The 17,127-nt window shown below is 35.3% G+C and overlaps 1 protein-coding gene across 2 annotated transcripts in view; it reads right to left on the reverse strand.

The window, feature by feature from the left end:
* Nucleotides 1-5,654: 5,654 nt before the first annotated feature.
* GABRB2 (gamma-aminobutyric acid (GABA) A receptor, beta 2) overlaps nucleotides 5,655-17,127 on the reverse strand; it is a 108,747-nt gene continuing 97,274 nt past the window's right edge. The window contains exons 6-7 of one of the 2 annotated variants that reach the window (XM_009318508.1): nucleotides 9,666-9,716; nucleotides 5,655-6,002 (exon numbers count right to left, since the gene is read on the reverse strand). In XM_009318508.1, coding sequence (XP_009316783.1) covers nucleotides 5,655-6,002; nucleotides 9,666-9,716 — 399 coding nt within the window. The remainder of the gene's footprint in view (nucleotides 6,003-9,665; nucleotides 9,717-17,127) is intronic. The other variant, XM_009318507.1, reaches the window with a different exon arrangement.

Here is a 17,127-nt window from a genome sequence, read left to right on the forward strand (position 1 = left end):
AAGGTAAATCAGAACTGTGCAAAGACAGTACTAACAGAACCATTTAAACACCCATGCAAATAAAAACATGATAGAAGTCAAATCATAGTCAGCTCGTTAGAATTAATCATGTTTCAAATGTTCTTTTTGTCTTCAACTGAAAGTAACAGGACAGACCATGAACAATACAGCCTGGTGAGTATCTGTCAAATGACAGTAACAGTGAAAACATACAAAATGTTATCAAATTGGAATAGATGACCTCATGTCTGAAAAACATTAAAAAAATACAACCCTTAGTATGAAAGTAGAGGTGAGATTTTTCATCATTTAAGTTTCATTTTTTGTCAAAGCACTTACAAAGAAAATAATTTTATACTTATGAAATGTTAGTGTTGCATATTCTTGTAGAGATGATCTATTTCAATTTTATATTAATGGATATTTAAATTATTACTATTTTTACAAAGTAGAATAGGGCAGTATTTTTGATCAACATTCCATTTGCTTCTTAAAAATTTAGACAAAGTTCCTAGTGCATTTTATTAAGCTTTACCTTTGGTGTTAAGCAGTGACTTATTAGATTTCCCTTTTAAACAATTTCTGGAGTGAAGATTCTTTGGCTTTGGGGGACTATGCTATCTAACGACAGTCAGACATCCTTTTTTTTTTTTTGTAAAGAAAAATATAAGTCTACTATTAGATACCATAAGAGATACAGATTTCAGAAACAGACAGACGCAATATGCAGGCTTTCTGTAATGAAATCACCGACAGCTGAATTCTCACTTACCCTGGATTCCTTCACCTCTCCACTCACCGGAGCAACATAAAGGTGCCTTACTGTAAGTGAAAACCAGGCCCTAATTGTTTATTCTGATCCGAGTACTGAGTGCCAAGCTACGCTATCTTCTGTTGCCTGAACATTTTAATCATACAAAAGAATCGATTGTGCTAGCAGTAACATTGCCGCAATGGCTATTTTACACTACAGTACTTTCTGTACTTTTTTATATCTGGAATCCAAATCTGTTTATGCAAAAGGGTGTTTAAATTACTCTGCTAGAGCACTGCAATTATTGTACTTAGTAAAAAAAAGTCACTAAACAATTACTGTATCTATCGATTGCTCATTTACAGCTTATTTCATTATTTACATAATTTTAGGACACATTAACCTAAACCATAAGTAGAATTAGCTTTTTGCCTTACCATAAAGTACAAATTAGAAGTTAAAAATGTTTAAGAAATCTGATAATATTTACACACGTTCAGCTTAAGTTATGGTTGCTCACATTGTATGTTCTATGTACACATAGCAAAATGTTATGATCACTACTGATATAGTATTGTACCCTGGCCATCCCACCCTCGATTATTTTCTAGAAATAGTTAATATTTTTGCCTTTTTTTCTTGGTTCCCTAAGGAATCTGTTGGTTTTGAAAACTTACTAGTGGACGATGCTGTTATAAAAAGAGAGAGAAGAAATAGGCAAGCAATGTGAGGACTAGTCTAATTTCAGATGCTAGGAGGTACAGTACTATCATCATGTCAAACGGTGCAATGCTCCATAGGAATTAAAAGCATTGATCTGCTGATATAGAAATGCCCAGTTACCCTGTATAGTAAGTTGGTTTTTTTAAATACATTAATCTTTTCTTTTCAAAAATATATTCATACACTGGTTCATGGTAGAAACAAAACTATTATTAGCTTATTCCTTTAACACGCCAACATATGAATGTGTGTGCATATATATACCCAGTACGTATATATATACACACATATGTCCATACAGACATTTAGGTGTATGTCCATATGCACATATAGTTGGATAATGTTTAACATCCGTTCACTTATGTTTAGTACTGTGTTATAGTATAGGATTGGAACACAGTCTAATAATTGTAGTGAAAATTAATTGAGCTTTAATTTTAATGCATATTTGTTTGAAATAAATAGGATTTGTTCCCCAGGTGTAAGACCACCACTCATTTTCTCTATGCGTTGTGCTTTTGTACCTTACAGATTTTATGTCCTTTGTATTAGAATGTAAAAACTCTCCGAAGAACTCTGCGACACGCTGTTATCTAAGACTCTGTTTTCCTCCCCTGGGAATGAGAAAAGAAATGGTCACAATGTCATTGCTTGAGTCTTTCTTCCCAGTCATTAAACTGCGACAGGATAGAAACATAACATTCCTTATGCAAACACAGAAATATGTTGCATGAATTTTCAGTTCTGAAAACGTGTATATCATACTTACTAGCAGTCATGTACAGTATATATTTACAGATTGATCTCAAAGATTTCATCAAAACTGTGCCATGTTATAGTCATAATTTGCCCATGAATTTCACAAAGATGAAAAACACCTTAATTGCTGGCTATCATGTCTAATAGAACAATAAAATGTGCAGCTATGATTATAGTACAAGGTTTATCTAAATTATTAACTTTAATATTTTGCTTATTGACACTAACAACAATTAACACGATTAAAAGGATCTAGAATATTCATTTTCGGTCAATTCTAAACTAAAAGCAAATTTATTGTAGTTTACCTGGAGGGTAGCACACACAGCAAACCCCATATCTCATGTATGTTGGCATAATTTCTCACTTTCACTCAAGTATCTCAGAAAAGGAGTAAGTGCTCACCTTGGGCTCGAGTTATACTTCTCCCTTGACAGTGCCTCACCAGTCTTTCTCACCCCCATCTTTTTGTATCACAGTGTTAAGCCTTAGTACAAAATGATAGAATCCTTCTCTTTCCTAATTTTATACATCACATTAATAGCCAGAAGGACATAGTAAAAGCGAAAGTGCTCCTTCCCCCTGGATAATATCTTTCCTAGTGACACCTGAGCAGAAACCAGACATTTTCTTTCACTCTCTGAATAGCAACATCAGAGAGTATTATGGCTTGTACTGTAAATTCAGATAAATTAGTGTGCAGTTCTAGGATTCTATCTCTGTGGTTTTCATAATCGCTGATGCAGTAAACCAATGCAGAGAGTCAACATATTCTCTGTAAGGTTTTATATTTGATGTGTATCAACCACAAGCAGGCTGTGAGCTCCCTGTATTCACACTACGCTTCTGTGAAATAAAAAAGGAGTCGGCAGCAATTTGTGAAATGAAAGAAAAGTTTGTACAGAAGAATACTATAAGAGTGCTTTTATTTATGATAATTAATACCATTTTTAAAGAACAGACTTTGAAGAGAAATACTGAATTTTGATGTGGCTCCTTTTCTTAGAATTGGGAAAAAATTCCAACATGATTCATACCTATCAGTTGAAATTCCAAATGCATCTACAGAGCTTATTGCGTTATGCATGAAATGCAGTCAGCAATTAAGTATGTGAACAAAAAGCAACATTTTGACTTGGAAAGTTAATCACATGATGAAAGTCTGTCTCTACATATTGCAGAGTCTGAACCTGGAGGCAGTACGCGAACGTACACACAACTCCCTTGAAAACAACAGGTGGTGTGTACGCCTGGCAAATCCCATTTCAGGCTCAAAAGTATTCTCTCCCATTTGAAGCAGAAATAAGCATATGATATGCTCAAAACAAACTCAGAAAATTGGCCTATTAGTTCCCAGAACTGTTTTCCTCCTATCACTCTCACTCACTGTCAAATGGGGAAAAAGCCCCACAGAAACTTGTAAGAAAATTACTCTTTTAAAGGAAGAACAAAAAATTCAAACAAAATATTTGATGAAAAATATTCTTATGAACTATCTTAAAGTAGTGCCAAAGGAATACTTAAATGGGGAAAAAGTATCTGCGTGAAAAAATTCCTTTGCTATTTGGAAGATACCTGAATTTTAGTTTCTTTCAGAAATCTGTATGCAGATGAGAGGTAGCATAGATACAACAGATGTGGCTTTTGCTTCATGAAATATTTTGTGTCAAACAATTTTGGGGATCTGATTTAGTAAAAGCCATCAGGAATTTATACTTTTTATACAGTTCTTGGGAATTTTTTTTTTTTCATTACAGAAAAAGACTCCACAACGGACTAAATGGCAAACTCTACTTTGCCTATAAAATTCTACTTTTTGTCTATTCTATTTTGCCTATAAGAGTAAAGCTCTATGGAACGAAAAAAACCGCTTTTATTTCAAAAGGTTTCCTAAAGCAAAACTGAAATTTGCTGAAATCAGGCTCTGAGCAACCTGATGTAGTTGAAGATGTCCCTGCCCACGGCAGGGGGGTTGGACTAGATGACCTTTAGAGGTCCCTTCCAACCCAAACTGTTCTATGATTCTATGACTCTATGATTCTATGATTCTAGTTTTTCAATGGAAATCACCCTAAAGCAGGAAACATTCAAGAGTGTAATTAAACTCTTATAGTGATGGTTACCAAATTTTTCCCTTTAAAACAGTGCATTAAGGAAAACAAAATAAAAAGTGAAATGATATTACCTAATCCAGACTGAGAAAGTACCCTGTCAGTATATTTTGTACTGAAGTACGTATGCTCGGATCTTTACTGCTGAAAGAGGTACGATACCTTTAATCAAACTGGATGTAAGGTGTTAAGCATAACAACAGGGGCAAGCATAACACTGGAAAGATTGCAAACTTGGAAGAAATCACACAACTCCACATGAGTATTTCAGACTAAGGTATGTACTATAACTGACAACATTCATTTGCACTATATATATACACACACACATATATATACACACACTTTTACACATATGTAGCCTTCCCTCTCCCTGGCCCTGTATTTTATAGTTGCTCTCTAGCTCTACCTACCCTAGAAAGGCAGGGCATCGTCGGTGTCCTTTAGCCATCTAGAGAATTACTCTTTGGCCAACCAATTTTGGCACTTTAGACAGATGATTTCCTTTCCCCAACACAAAACAGCAGCATATCTACCCATTTGGAGTTGATGCATTTTTATACCATTGCTACATTCCTCTATTGATCACAACTACAGTCATCATGATTGTGAGCATATGTTCTCTCTTTAAAATCCAAACAAAACTAGTGCTTTTTGCTTCAACTTCTGTGCAAACACCCAACCCTAATATTATCAGTCAAAGGTTTAGTTCTTTCAATAAATAACAGGAAATACCTGAATATGGTTGGGAAACCTCTGACCATCATCATCTTGGGAAGATGATAGGCACTACTTGTTTTCAAGTTTACACATTTAAAAGGTAAAGCGTATATGTTTCATAAGCATGATAACAACTTAGTACACTCTCTTAAGTGTAGATGCACGCCTTGGATATGCAGTTTCCCTGGGAATGGTATGTACTGCTGTTGAAACTAGAACTTGTTTCTCAAATGCCGGTCTGTAATTTGTATCACTAAACTCAAATGGCCATTAAAAAAAAAAAAAAAAAAGGAAAAAAGAGAGAGTGAGGGACAACGAGACAGAAGTGATTGTCAAATCCAATTTGCCTTCACACTCAAAATGCACTTATATTTTGATAAGGGGATATGTCCATACTGCAACTTAACATATTTACGATTTAGCAGATGCAACCAAAACGTTATAAAAACAGACCATAGAGTGGGCCAGCAACTAAGGTGTTTTAAAATAACTTTTTTTCCTGAATAGAATTTTTCTAAGTCCCACTTTTGGCTGTACAACCAATTTGAAGAGAAATCCAGTTCTTGCTTCCTGTGTGGCTTTGTTTCTTAGTTCACATAGTAAAGCCAATAGACGATATTGAAGAAGGAAAAAACAACGGGGAAGAATATGCGCGACCATCGATCTATGGCATTTACATCAGTCAAGTCAGGAATGGTAATTTTCAGTTGAGATGCACGTCTCCGTAGCCTACTTTTCTTCTGTGCCACATGTCGCTCCAGGGCGTTGCGACCAAAGCTGTGTCTGGGTAAGCCAGCTTTCCGGTACTGGATGCTTGAAGTGTCATAGGCCAACATAGTGCTTCTAGGGTCCCCAAGCCCCATCACAGCCTCGGAGGCAGCCATCTCATTTTTAATTTCAAGTGTGCTCAACAAAATATTTTCATGTGGATCCATCTGTAAAAAATAAGAGAGCAGATTTAACAGGAGAGAAAGGAAGCCCAATCAGTTGCAAACTGAAGCCATGCTGACAAGGACTAGATCTAACATTACTAATTCACTGGATGTCAGCCTGTCTAAAAGACTTTAAGCATAGCTGTAACTGTATTTATTGTCATTTATTTGTGAACTCAAGGAGCAATAAGGCCAGTATAGTATTATGGAGTAAATGGTATTTCCCTAGACAACACATTCAGTGAGCAGAAGCAATACTGGGAAATGGAGTACATGCTCAGCTCCTGAAACTGGGATTCTGCCACTGGGTAGGATATCTGGGGGGGGAACATTGAACTTTTCAGGGTTTTTGGAGGGAAAACAAATGGAAAAGGGTCTGCTTTGATTTGGTTTTGCTTCTTTCAAATAAAAGCTTCTGCTCTGACAAAAACTTCAGGTACTCACAAGGTCTCTCTGCCTCTATAAAATGAGGCCCAGAGCACTGCACAAGAGAATGCAAATTTTCAGTCCCTATATTCCAAACAGGACTGGGTTACTTGGGGAAAGGCACCGACATAGTCTCACTATACCTATGTGGAAACTCCATTCCCCAGTGCTAATGAATTTCATAAATACAGGGCATGCTGTGGATTCCTGAACGCTGGAATAGCAGAGATCTGCAATTTAGAGCAAGGAAAAACATATACAGAGTGTAATCACATCAAATGTACGTTGAACAGTTGTTTCAATGGGTAGTTTTAGCTACTCTATATTTTTTTAAAGGCAGTTCAGTGAAAAAAATATTAATGCAATGCTGTAAAAAAACCCCCTTAGAAAATTAACAGGATTTCAAAGATGAGGAACTAAATTTTACTCTTAGGCAATCTGGAGTAGATCTGAAGTATGGTAGGAGAACTTCAAAATAATCCATTTATAGGAAACAAATCTAAGGTTATTTATGAAGGTCTAATTCTCCTCAGCCTTCCCTCTAAGTATATATTTTGAATTGTGTGATTACAGAGTATAATTAAATAAAAATACTTTAAAAGCAATAATAGCTAATGAGCTGCTAATTAATTACACTGACTTAGGGATGTTAGTGCAGATATACTCCAGGCCAAATAAGGGATGAAACTGTCCCAGAGCTCCTTTAAGAATAATTCATCCACATTATTCATTTATAATGTACATAACATATACTATGATTATTACTGAAAGTGCACAAACTGTGACTTATGTGGATTTCTAAACAATAATACAGCATTAGTCTATTCTGTAATATTTAGAAGCCAGCAGTCAGCAGCATGTACCTCGCTGCACTACCTAATATAGCATCGTATTTGCCGTTATAAAAAAAAAAAAATCTCTATATAATATTTCACATGGCACGGTGAAAGAACTGGGTGGAAAACAGTTGCTTTTTAGTAGCATCCACTGCAAAGTATTATGAACTGGGAAGTTGGATACTCACAAAAGTACTTTGGGCCTACTGAAACACTGCCATTTGAGTGATTACATCTGTTCAAGTGATGCATAAAAATTGGCATCGCTGAGACGCCAGATTTCCCTCTCTCTCTCTTTTTTTATTCCAATCTATGTGAGTTTGCACCCCTCTAGTTTCATCATATTTTAGTTTTAGATTAAATGCAATGACTCAATGTGAAGCAGCCAAAATAATCTATTTTTGCTTGCTTTCCATTAAAGCCATATGAAATCTTTGAATTTTCTAATGTGTTAGGGAAATCAATCTTTTTTGAGAAACACTGGAAAAATGGGAAAGTTGAGCTGGAACTCAAGAAAAATTCCTTTAAGAACTCTGTAGCACGATATTGAGCATGGTGAGGAAACATTGTGTTCCTGCCAGGAAGGCCATCAAATCAGTTCTCATCTGCATCAGACAAAACTAAGACAAAAAGAATATTCTGCTATTGTAATACAAACAGAAGCAAACATATGCAAAAGCTTTCAAATAGATCTGTAAAACTTCTCAAGGGAGCTTTCAAACATTTTCTTAAAATGAGTGCAGTTATTTAGAAAATTCTTACATGATTTTTGGGTTAAGACAAAATTGGCTGTCATTTTTGTTATAAGATCTCAGACAAATAATAAGACTTTCAGTATCCTGAAAATCAAAGCAATTATAGACACTTGGTATTCATTGATCCCAAGAACATCTAAAAACAAATAGGGGAAGTGTCTTACAAGAGGGGTGCAAAGCCATTTGGAAACTACATTTTCCATAGCTTCACATAGCCTTAAGAAAAGAACAGAAATTTTAGTTCCAATGACATCAGGGGAAGTTTGACATAACATCCACTAATGCAATGGTTTTACCCCTTAGGCCAGAGCCTGGGTTATTTTCACGTCAACGTTGTGTGTTCTAAGAGACTATCTTTGCAAAGATTTTAGTGCCAACAAATTTGTTCGCATCTTAAATCTACTTTAAGCATTTTATCCTTTTGATCTGCAATGATACTAGAAATCTGAGTGTTCTTTACACACTCATATACTTTCTGTGCAACACAAATGCAAGAAAAGTTATTTTAGTCTCCTAGAGTTAGATATAGACGTGTTTTAGTGACATGATATCACTCCTTCGGTTAACTTTTTGCTTCAGTTCTTTTGTCACTTCTGTTTTCATTTCAGTAAATTTCTTAACACAGCAAACTTCTGCAGATATCTGGTAATCTTGGCAGTAGTTAGTAAGATTAGTGATGCTGGGCAGAAAAAACATTTAGCAATATTCTAAACTATCTTCTAGGTCAGAGTGTCTTCTTCTGCACATATCACATTGATATCAGACTTGGAGCACAGCATTTTTCAATAGTCCAGGAATTTTTCAGAATAAATAATGCAAAATACAGTAAAAATTAGTGATGGGCGAACCTTCGTGTTAGAATAGCCAGGTAAGCACCACAAAGTTCAGGTGCTTCTCAAACACTAATTTGACCCTCCTACACCCGGAACAGTGGATTGACCATAACAAGAACTGCATTTTTCATGGTATTTTGAATTCCCAATCTGAAGAACTCCCAAAGTTCCAATTCAGAAATACAAATGAATGTGAAAATAAAAGAAACACCAAACAAAACCCAAAACAAACAAAACCCAAAAAACCAACCCAAAAAAACCCAAAACAGAAAGAAATTAACCTAATATTTCAACCTTTGACAAAAGGTTCCCTGTCAGAATAGAGAGAGCTGGGAGTGTCTGGGAGTGTTATTTCCACCAAGCAGGTTCGCCCAACTCTAAATAAAACATGCTTTTGTAACTAAGTGAAGCCTGAGATAGAATGATAATGGATTACATTTATTGTACACAGCACCACCCATTCAAAAGGATCCCAAAGCGCTTTACAAGCTTTAGAAAGAAGAACCACTTCACTTCCCAGTGAAGCGCAATCACCTCTGAGGCGAAATGTGGTGACTGACAGTGCAGAACAATACACTATATTTCAGTCGAGGAAATGGAGAATGCTGTAGCCAATTGAAACTATGGGGTGGGTGAGTGGTGGTGGGGAATGTTAGGTAAGCAGAACAGTTACATAAATTGATATTTGGCCAGATGCTCGGGGTTGAGATGACCACGCTATAAAAAAGTGCCATGGGATCTTTAATGACCATAAGTGGTCAGGACCTGAATTTTAAGTCTCTGAGGATAAAAACATTAGAAAACAATGAAAGATACCTTTGTTGAATACATTTCTGGACAATGATATGTGCCAATTATTCTTCTGTCCTGTAAGTTAATAAAATCAAGACCAGTTTCCTTAGAGATAAGGCAGCTATTATCTTTCATTTAAAATTAAAGCACTCTAGGGTAATAATAGGACAACTAATTAAAAGATATAGGGACCTCTAAGCCAACAATTAGCGTAAGTATATTTTGGCTTCAGAGGTGCTATTACTGCCTTGCCCTGCTCCTCAAGGTAACATAACTCTGTGATGTAAATGTATTTTTTCCAACTGGTCGCTTGACCAAGGAAGATATGATGATATGAAAACAATTGTTAAAATTATTCTGGGGGAAAAGTAACTGTAAAAGTGGTTTCAAAAGGAGGTGGAAGAAGGTTAAAAAGATCTCTTGGTGCTAAAGGATTGTTCAACCATAGAACTAGACTCTTTATGGTGAACAGGAGGAGTTCAAACAATGGAGAAATTTCCAGGGACAAGGAAGGAAGGGAGGATGTGAAGATGAAGAAAAAGCAGCAGTAAGTACCATGGAAATAAAAGGTGAAAGCAGAAGTGGAGGAGAAATGACCAGAGCTCAGCAACCATGCAAGAGGGTGGGTTTTTTATAAATCAATCTTAAAGGTGGATGACAAATTACATGATGCAAATGGTATTCACTTATAGGTCCAGGTCAACTGGAAGAAAAACTGACTCTGGAGCCTTGAAAGAGGCCATGACTTTTTTGATGGCCTCAAACAAAGGGAACACAGAGGAAAGTGTAGAAATGTTACCATTATATATTCTTCCTGCTACCTAGAAACTCCAAAATGATGGCTTTCTTGAGGAATTCCTCTTACACTAATTAGCAACTGTAAAATACAAGGACATTACAACTCCCACACACATACATACACATGTATGTACATTAGGAATCCTCCAAGGATGACCAGATCTTTGAAACTGCTAACGTCTAGTAAACCAGCATCTCGGTGATTATGCTCTACTGTTATGCCAAACACAGTTTTATAAGTAGGAGGTAAATTTGTATCGATGCATTGAAAAGATATAATATTGACACGTTTACATCCTCATATACTGTTCATTTTCACCTATAACCTTCAATTACAAGCAGGTACTGATGGCTCATTTTATGGCAGAATGGTTCAGAAGCCATGGATAAAATAGACAGTAGGGCTGGAATCTCTGATGGAAAAACCTTGTGAAACAAAACAGTTGTAAATTCAAAAGAAATATCCTTTTGTTAAGTAGGGCTGCCACTAGCCAAAAGCAAAATATGGTGAGCTAAATCAAGAAGGGAGAACAGAAGTACCCAGTCTATTACAAAGATTAACACCTGAGATTAGGTCTCTGCATTTATAGGTCTTGTGAACTGACATTCTTAAGAACGGAAGACAGAAATAAAGATCCCTTTCACAATGAAGACCAACATGACATGCCTAGACATATAATTTAATTTGTTAAAGATCTTAGTATTATCTATAGCATAGTTTCCCATGTCTTACAGCTGAGCTTTGCTTGGAAAACCAGTAACATCCTATTCCTGACTCGTCACAGTAACTCTGGCAAGATTAGGTGAAAGTACGAAGTGCACTTTATGTATAATAGGGAACTTCCACCTCATCAGCAAGGTTTGACTTATTGATTAAGAACCACTGATCTCTGGGGATTCCACTGACTACACAAAGTAATGTGTGGAAGGGAGACAGTCCTGTATAAGCTGCTGCTAGGTTCACTCTGGAAGAAAAAAGAATTAATGACTTTCAAATGGCACCTGCTTAAAGCTATACAGACATTTTTGACATGATAAGCAAGTCTACTGAGATAAAGCTATATGAACTTATAAAGCACAAATGCCTAATATTTCAAAACATCCCAATGTGAAACAATGTCCTTAAGAATGTAACAAACACTGCATTTCCATTGTCTGTACAAAATGAAATTTATTGCCAGCATTACAGTAACTGTTTAGGAAACCATGTTAGCATGCGTTGGCTTGGATTGCATTATACACCTAAGATTTGTGTCAGGCTGTAAAGCATGCAGTTAGAGGACAGTAAAATTAGGTTGACTTATAATTTCAGGTTACTTTGTTTGGTTTCAGGTCAGAAAATCCAGAGAAACTTTGCAAATTCAATCTGGGCTTTCTTTAGGTTCTTGAGCTTTTTAAAGCCTAAAAATCTAAGCAAAAAAACAAGAGACCTGTAAGAATTAAAAAAAAAGAAAGGGAGAGAAAAGGCAAGATCTGGACACAGAGCTTTAACATGGCTCTAACTACTTATTGTTCAACTTCTAGGCATCCAGTTTTACCCTCTGATATATGTGATTTCTTGATCATTATCATTGGTAACATATCAATAACGTAGTCGTAAGTATTGTAGGATTCTGAAGAAATGGTTGAAAACACGATATCTTTTGGCATCCATTACTTACGCACAAGATTCCATACTTAAGACACTGCAGAATAAATGCCCACATAAAATGAAAGAGTCTAAAGTATCTTTGGCTTGATGATATTTCAATAAAAATAATGGAAAATGAACTTGTTCAAACTGCTGCACGGAATCCAATGTTCTAAACCAAAAGCCAACAAGTGAAATATGCAAAATCAGGACTGCTGTTTGAAGTATGGCACAGAATAGGAAAAAATGGGGAAATGGCCTGCTGGTGTCCTGTCCTCAGCTTGAACCTTACACCAACATCTTCTAAAATATCACAAACACATCCCTGGGGTTTTTAGAGTAAAGGGGGATAAATCTCCTTAGCCAACCAAGAAAGAAAAATAGAGAGTACACTGTGATTCTGTAGAAAAACATCTTCCTTCATTTCACTTCTGGCCAAGATAATTCAGTCCAATGTAATCTCTAGTAAAGTGGAAGGAATAAATTATATACGTAAGGCCATGATGTTGTTCGTGTAATTTCCATTCTAGTGCAGCAAATATAGTAGACCATAAACAGTAAACAGATTATCTGATTTGGGAAATGAGCTTGTAACTTTACTTAAGCAGATACATCCATTTAATGGGACTTAAATAAATATTAAGGTTAGTCATGTTTTCAAGAGATTTCCTGTGAATGAGACTTTCGCTTTCTATCCAAAACCATGAATAATGCATATACACATAAGAAGGAAACAATTTTCTTTTTTTTATCCTGCAAGAACATATCACAATGGTAGAGCTAAATATTAGTTAAGGGGAATTCTCATTGGGAAGTCTTCAAATTTGAATAAGCTTCATATTGATGATATTTAAAGGTAGTTGCCCTCCCTCCTAGAAATTTCAGGTACAGATTTCTTTTTCCCTCCAGGAGACTGCAAAATCTTCGTTCAGATCAAAACAATTCTTTGTAAGTGATCCTATCTTAAAAATGAAACCATTCCATGAAACAAGAAACCTCTTCTCTGTTAAAGATAAGTGTCAAAAACTTCTCTAGAAGAAAAGTTGAAAAATGTAAAAATTAATCTATCTGAACTTCCTGAAAGCATTAATTTTTACAAGGCAAATTTTATAAATGCTAAAAGGGTGGCGGGGGGGTGGGGGGAATCAATCTTTGACTGAAAATAAACATAAAGGAAGCAATGTAAGTAGAACTGGAATTTTTGAAATTTCAGTTACAATTTTCAGTGACAATTTTTTATTACTGAGACATTTAGGAGGATGCAAAGGCAGGTGATTTAGAATAGAAGTCTTCTGGGGTACCAATTAACAACAGCTCTAAATCCTACTGTTTTGCCAAGAAACAAGGTGCTAGGCAGCCAGGTGCTTACTGATACTGCTCTGATGAAGTATTTGTTATTTGTCTGTTAAAATGTCATCCCATTTACGTGTATAAATTTAATACTTTTGGAGATAATATTAATGAATTACACATCAGCAAGAACCTCTTGCTCTGTGATAAATAACACCAACATTTCATCAAACTTCCTTTATGCCTGTAAGCTATCTCCTATCATGTTGTCTTACAAAATATACTTTAACAGATATACCTAGCACCAAAAGTCTACTACAGAAACATGGCAAAATTGCTTATATAAGAAAGCTTCACGAAAGATGAAAAATGCATGGAACATTTGATTGTAATCGCAACAGGAAAAATTTCTAAGGTATAATTTGCAAATAGTTATGGTTTTGATATATGGATTAGACAGTAAAACTAAGGCTGATAAAGTTGCTTCTCTAGAACAGACTTCTGTAAAATACATAGATGTTATTTTTCTTGTTTGAAGTCAAATATGAGCAAAGCACTATACAGCATATACCTGTCACGGGAGTGCATGGACTGTGTAGAAGTCTACCAGAGTTTCATCCATCTGACCATGATATACTCACTTGTTAACAGATTTAGGCTCGTGATTTTGGGGAAGACCAACAACATAATTCTTGGGCCCAGCCCAAAGATTAACATGGCCAGAGGCAGCACGAGGTTCAAGGAAAAACTTGTGAGCGGTGACAAAGGCCAAATAAAACACTGGAGAGAAATTGCAATTAATTCAACAAAAAAAATTAAAAGAAAATTCTTGAGATTTTTCTATGGACAATCACTGACAAGTTTCCATTATACAAAAAATAAAGATGAATTTCCAACTTTTGACAACAAATTTCTGAATTAAGAAAAAAATCTAGAAATGTACTTCTTATGATCATGTTCAGTGCTGATTTAGAAGCCTGAAATACTGTCAGTTCCACAGAGAAAGATACTGCAAGGCTCAGAGGACTGGTCCTGACAATATTAAAATGAAAAATGTTCTGCTTTAAAATAATTAAAAAAAAAAATCTGAATTTGTTAACTGAATTAGAACATTCCTACATGATTTACTTGTACACTGATAGTCTGTGTTTTGGGGAGAGTCTAGCATTTTGTCACTCATTTAAAAATGAGTGACAAGAATGAAGAAACTTTGTTGCCAAGACATGGTTAGTCATTTCAGAATTGTTTCTAAATAAATTTCTGTGTATGCATAATATACACCAATATTATGTATCATTGCAAATTTTGTATTATACTTAAATTGGTTTTGTGTATGCATTAATTCCAGAGAAAATAAAAACTGAATTATAGTTTTCTTCCTGACATTTTGGTGGCCTTTTGTGCTTGTAAATTTAAACCAAACTTGAGTTTGATTAGTTAAACATGTTATACTTCTATAGCAATATATAAACACACACACAAATAAATATATGGATAGTAGGAGAATTTCAGAACACCTTTAAAATGAAGGAAAAAAGACTGGGATTTTTCTGGCAATAGTGTGCAGTTTGTTTTTGACACACATAACTTTATAGAAACCAGAAAAAAAAATAGTTTACTAACATGCAAATATGGTAGGTGTCTAAGTAAAGCATGATTATGTTCAAGGTTATAAACGTTTCATAAGATGCATTTCAGGAAGGGTGATCTACTCACAACTGAGAAAGATATTAATGAGTTAATGAGACCAAATATAGGCTTATTTTTAAATTGCAAATTATTATATGTTGTATATGCCTCATGATACAAAAAGGAAGAAGAAATAAAAGCTGAAGAATCATCCTCCACAACAGCTAGCTCTCTTCAAACAATACCTACATGGAATCGGCTTTTGGATCTTCTCCTCCAGCTTTAATAAACAAAAGACCTTCCATGTAACAACTGAAACTTATGTAAAGACACTCTTCCTACCCAAAACTGCTCTAGCTTGAAAATATAAAACTTCAGAATTCCATCTAGCAAAATGTAAGCTAAAATATTCAATTACTGAAGACTTTCATTTCCAGTTACCTGCAGGAACCTTTGAATACTCAAATACACAGACCGAAAGTGGCCCAAACAAAACATTACATGAAAATAATCATGTTGATTTAGGCTGCGTGACCTTTACCGTTGCATCCCTCAGGCCAGCCCAAAAGCATTAAGTTTCTGATAACTATGTTACCAGAAAGTTGCGTTCATTTTGAGGACATGAGCAAGGACAGGTATGCAGGGCTTTTTGTACACAGCTTTAAGAGGCATTAAGTTTAGGGAGAAAGCTCAAGAAGTTTTTTGGGTGGGGAAGAAAAGTAAATTCCTGTCTCTCACACTTCTAAAAAGGGGAATGGAGACATAAGAATAAACAAGAGTTAGACTTCTATGTCTTAATATAATCTTATATCATTACAGAGGGATTCTTAAAACTAGTATCTAAGGAGTAAAAAAAGATATATTCATATATATACAGACATACATGCCTGTATATATACACACACACATATTTAAATTTAGGCATAATCCTACCGACCTCCTAGCCTTTTTCCTAAGTTATGTGAGAAACTAACTCCTGGTGTCTATCTTTCTCCATATGCAGAATTCTGGGAAAGCAGCTAGCATCCAAAAGAATTTACTAAGTGAATTTACTAATGAACTTAGGTCTACATAGCCCAGCATGACTGTTTCGTTAAATTTAACATACACGTATGCAATACACACCCTAACACGTTTTAAAAAAGACTATATATAAGAAAGTATACAATTTGTATGTGTCTATATGGATACCCAGTTCATATGCTACACTAGTAATATTTTGTTATGAATACTGCTGGATATGTTATTTCTTGGTTGTTTGGGCTATTCTGCTCATTAACCTTGCTCTATCTTTATCTTTATGCAAGACAAGCAGTCTCTGTGGCACACTGCAGAGTGACTGCACTATGTCTCTCCTGGGAATTAGAATGTTTCCACTGTTGGGGGGAAAGAAAAAAAAAAGATTTTGAGGAAAAAATATTTTTGAAATATTGGGAAAAAGTCTTTAGAATGTGCTCTAACACAGCAATTTTAGTTTTTTTTAATAGTGTTGAAAGTATTAACTTGCTTAAGTCTAGGCAATCTTACAGCCTAAAAAGCAAACAACAAAGGTAAAGCATCATAATTAATAGTTATTGATAGGCTAAAGACGGGCAAAAACTATCAAGGAGGGATTTGAAATATGTATCCTCCTTCTTACCAGTTTGGGATACTATCATTCCGATTATGTAAACACTTCTGATATGAATTTTGGATCACCTGAAATCGATTTCCCCTAAATTAGATATAACAATGTATTGCTCTCTGCAAGAAGAAACCAAACAGATGATAATTTTAGACACTATAAATAAAGGTGTTGACAAACAGTCATCTTCTACATTATAATGATATTTTTACCGCTTAGTGCCACCCTAGCGTACACAATCCAGTGATCTCAAGATTCATGAGCACAACTATGTTACATCCCCTAGCACATAACTTTTAGGGTTACAACTTATTTTTTTGGTAGAAATTGACTGACTCATGGCCATTCAGTTAAACCTTGTCAAAGTCTTTAGAGCTGATCTACTTTGGGAAATCAGTTCACCAAATTCTCTAGCCAAACACGCCTTCTGGTCTGCAGCTACATACATTTCACTGTACATACTTTTTTGTGCCTTATTTCCCCACAATCTGAAATAATGATATAAACTGCATTAA

The sequence above is a fragment of the Pygoscelis adeliae genome, unplaced genomic scaffold, assembly GCF_000699105.1.
Source record: "Pygoscelis adeliae isolate BGI_AS28 unplaced genomic scaffold, ASM69910v1 Scaffold42, whole genome shotgun sequence".
Classification (NCBI taxonomy): domain Eukaryota; kingdom Metazoa; phylum Chordata; class Aves; order Sphenisciformes; family Spheniscidae; genus Pygoscelis; species Pygoscelis adeliae.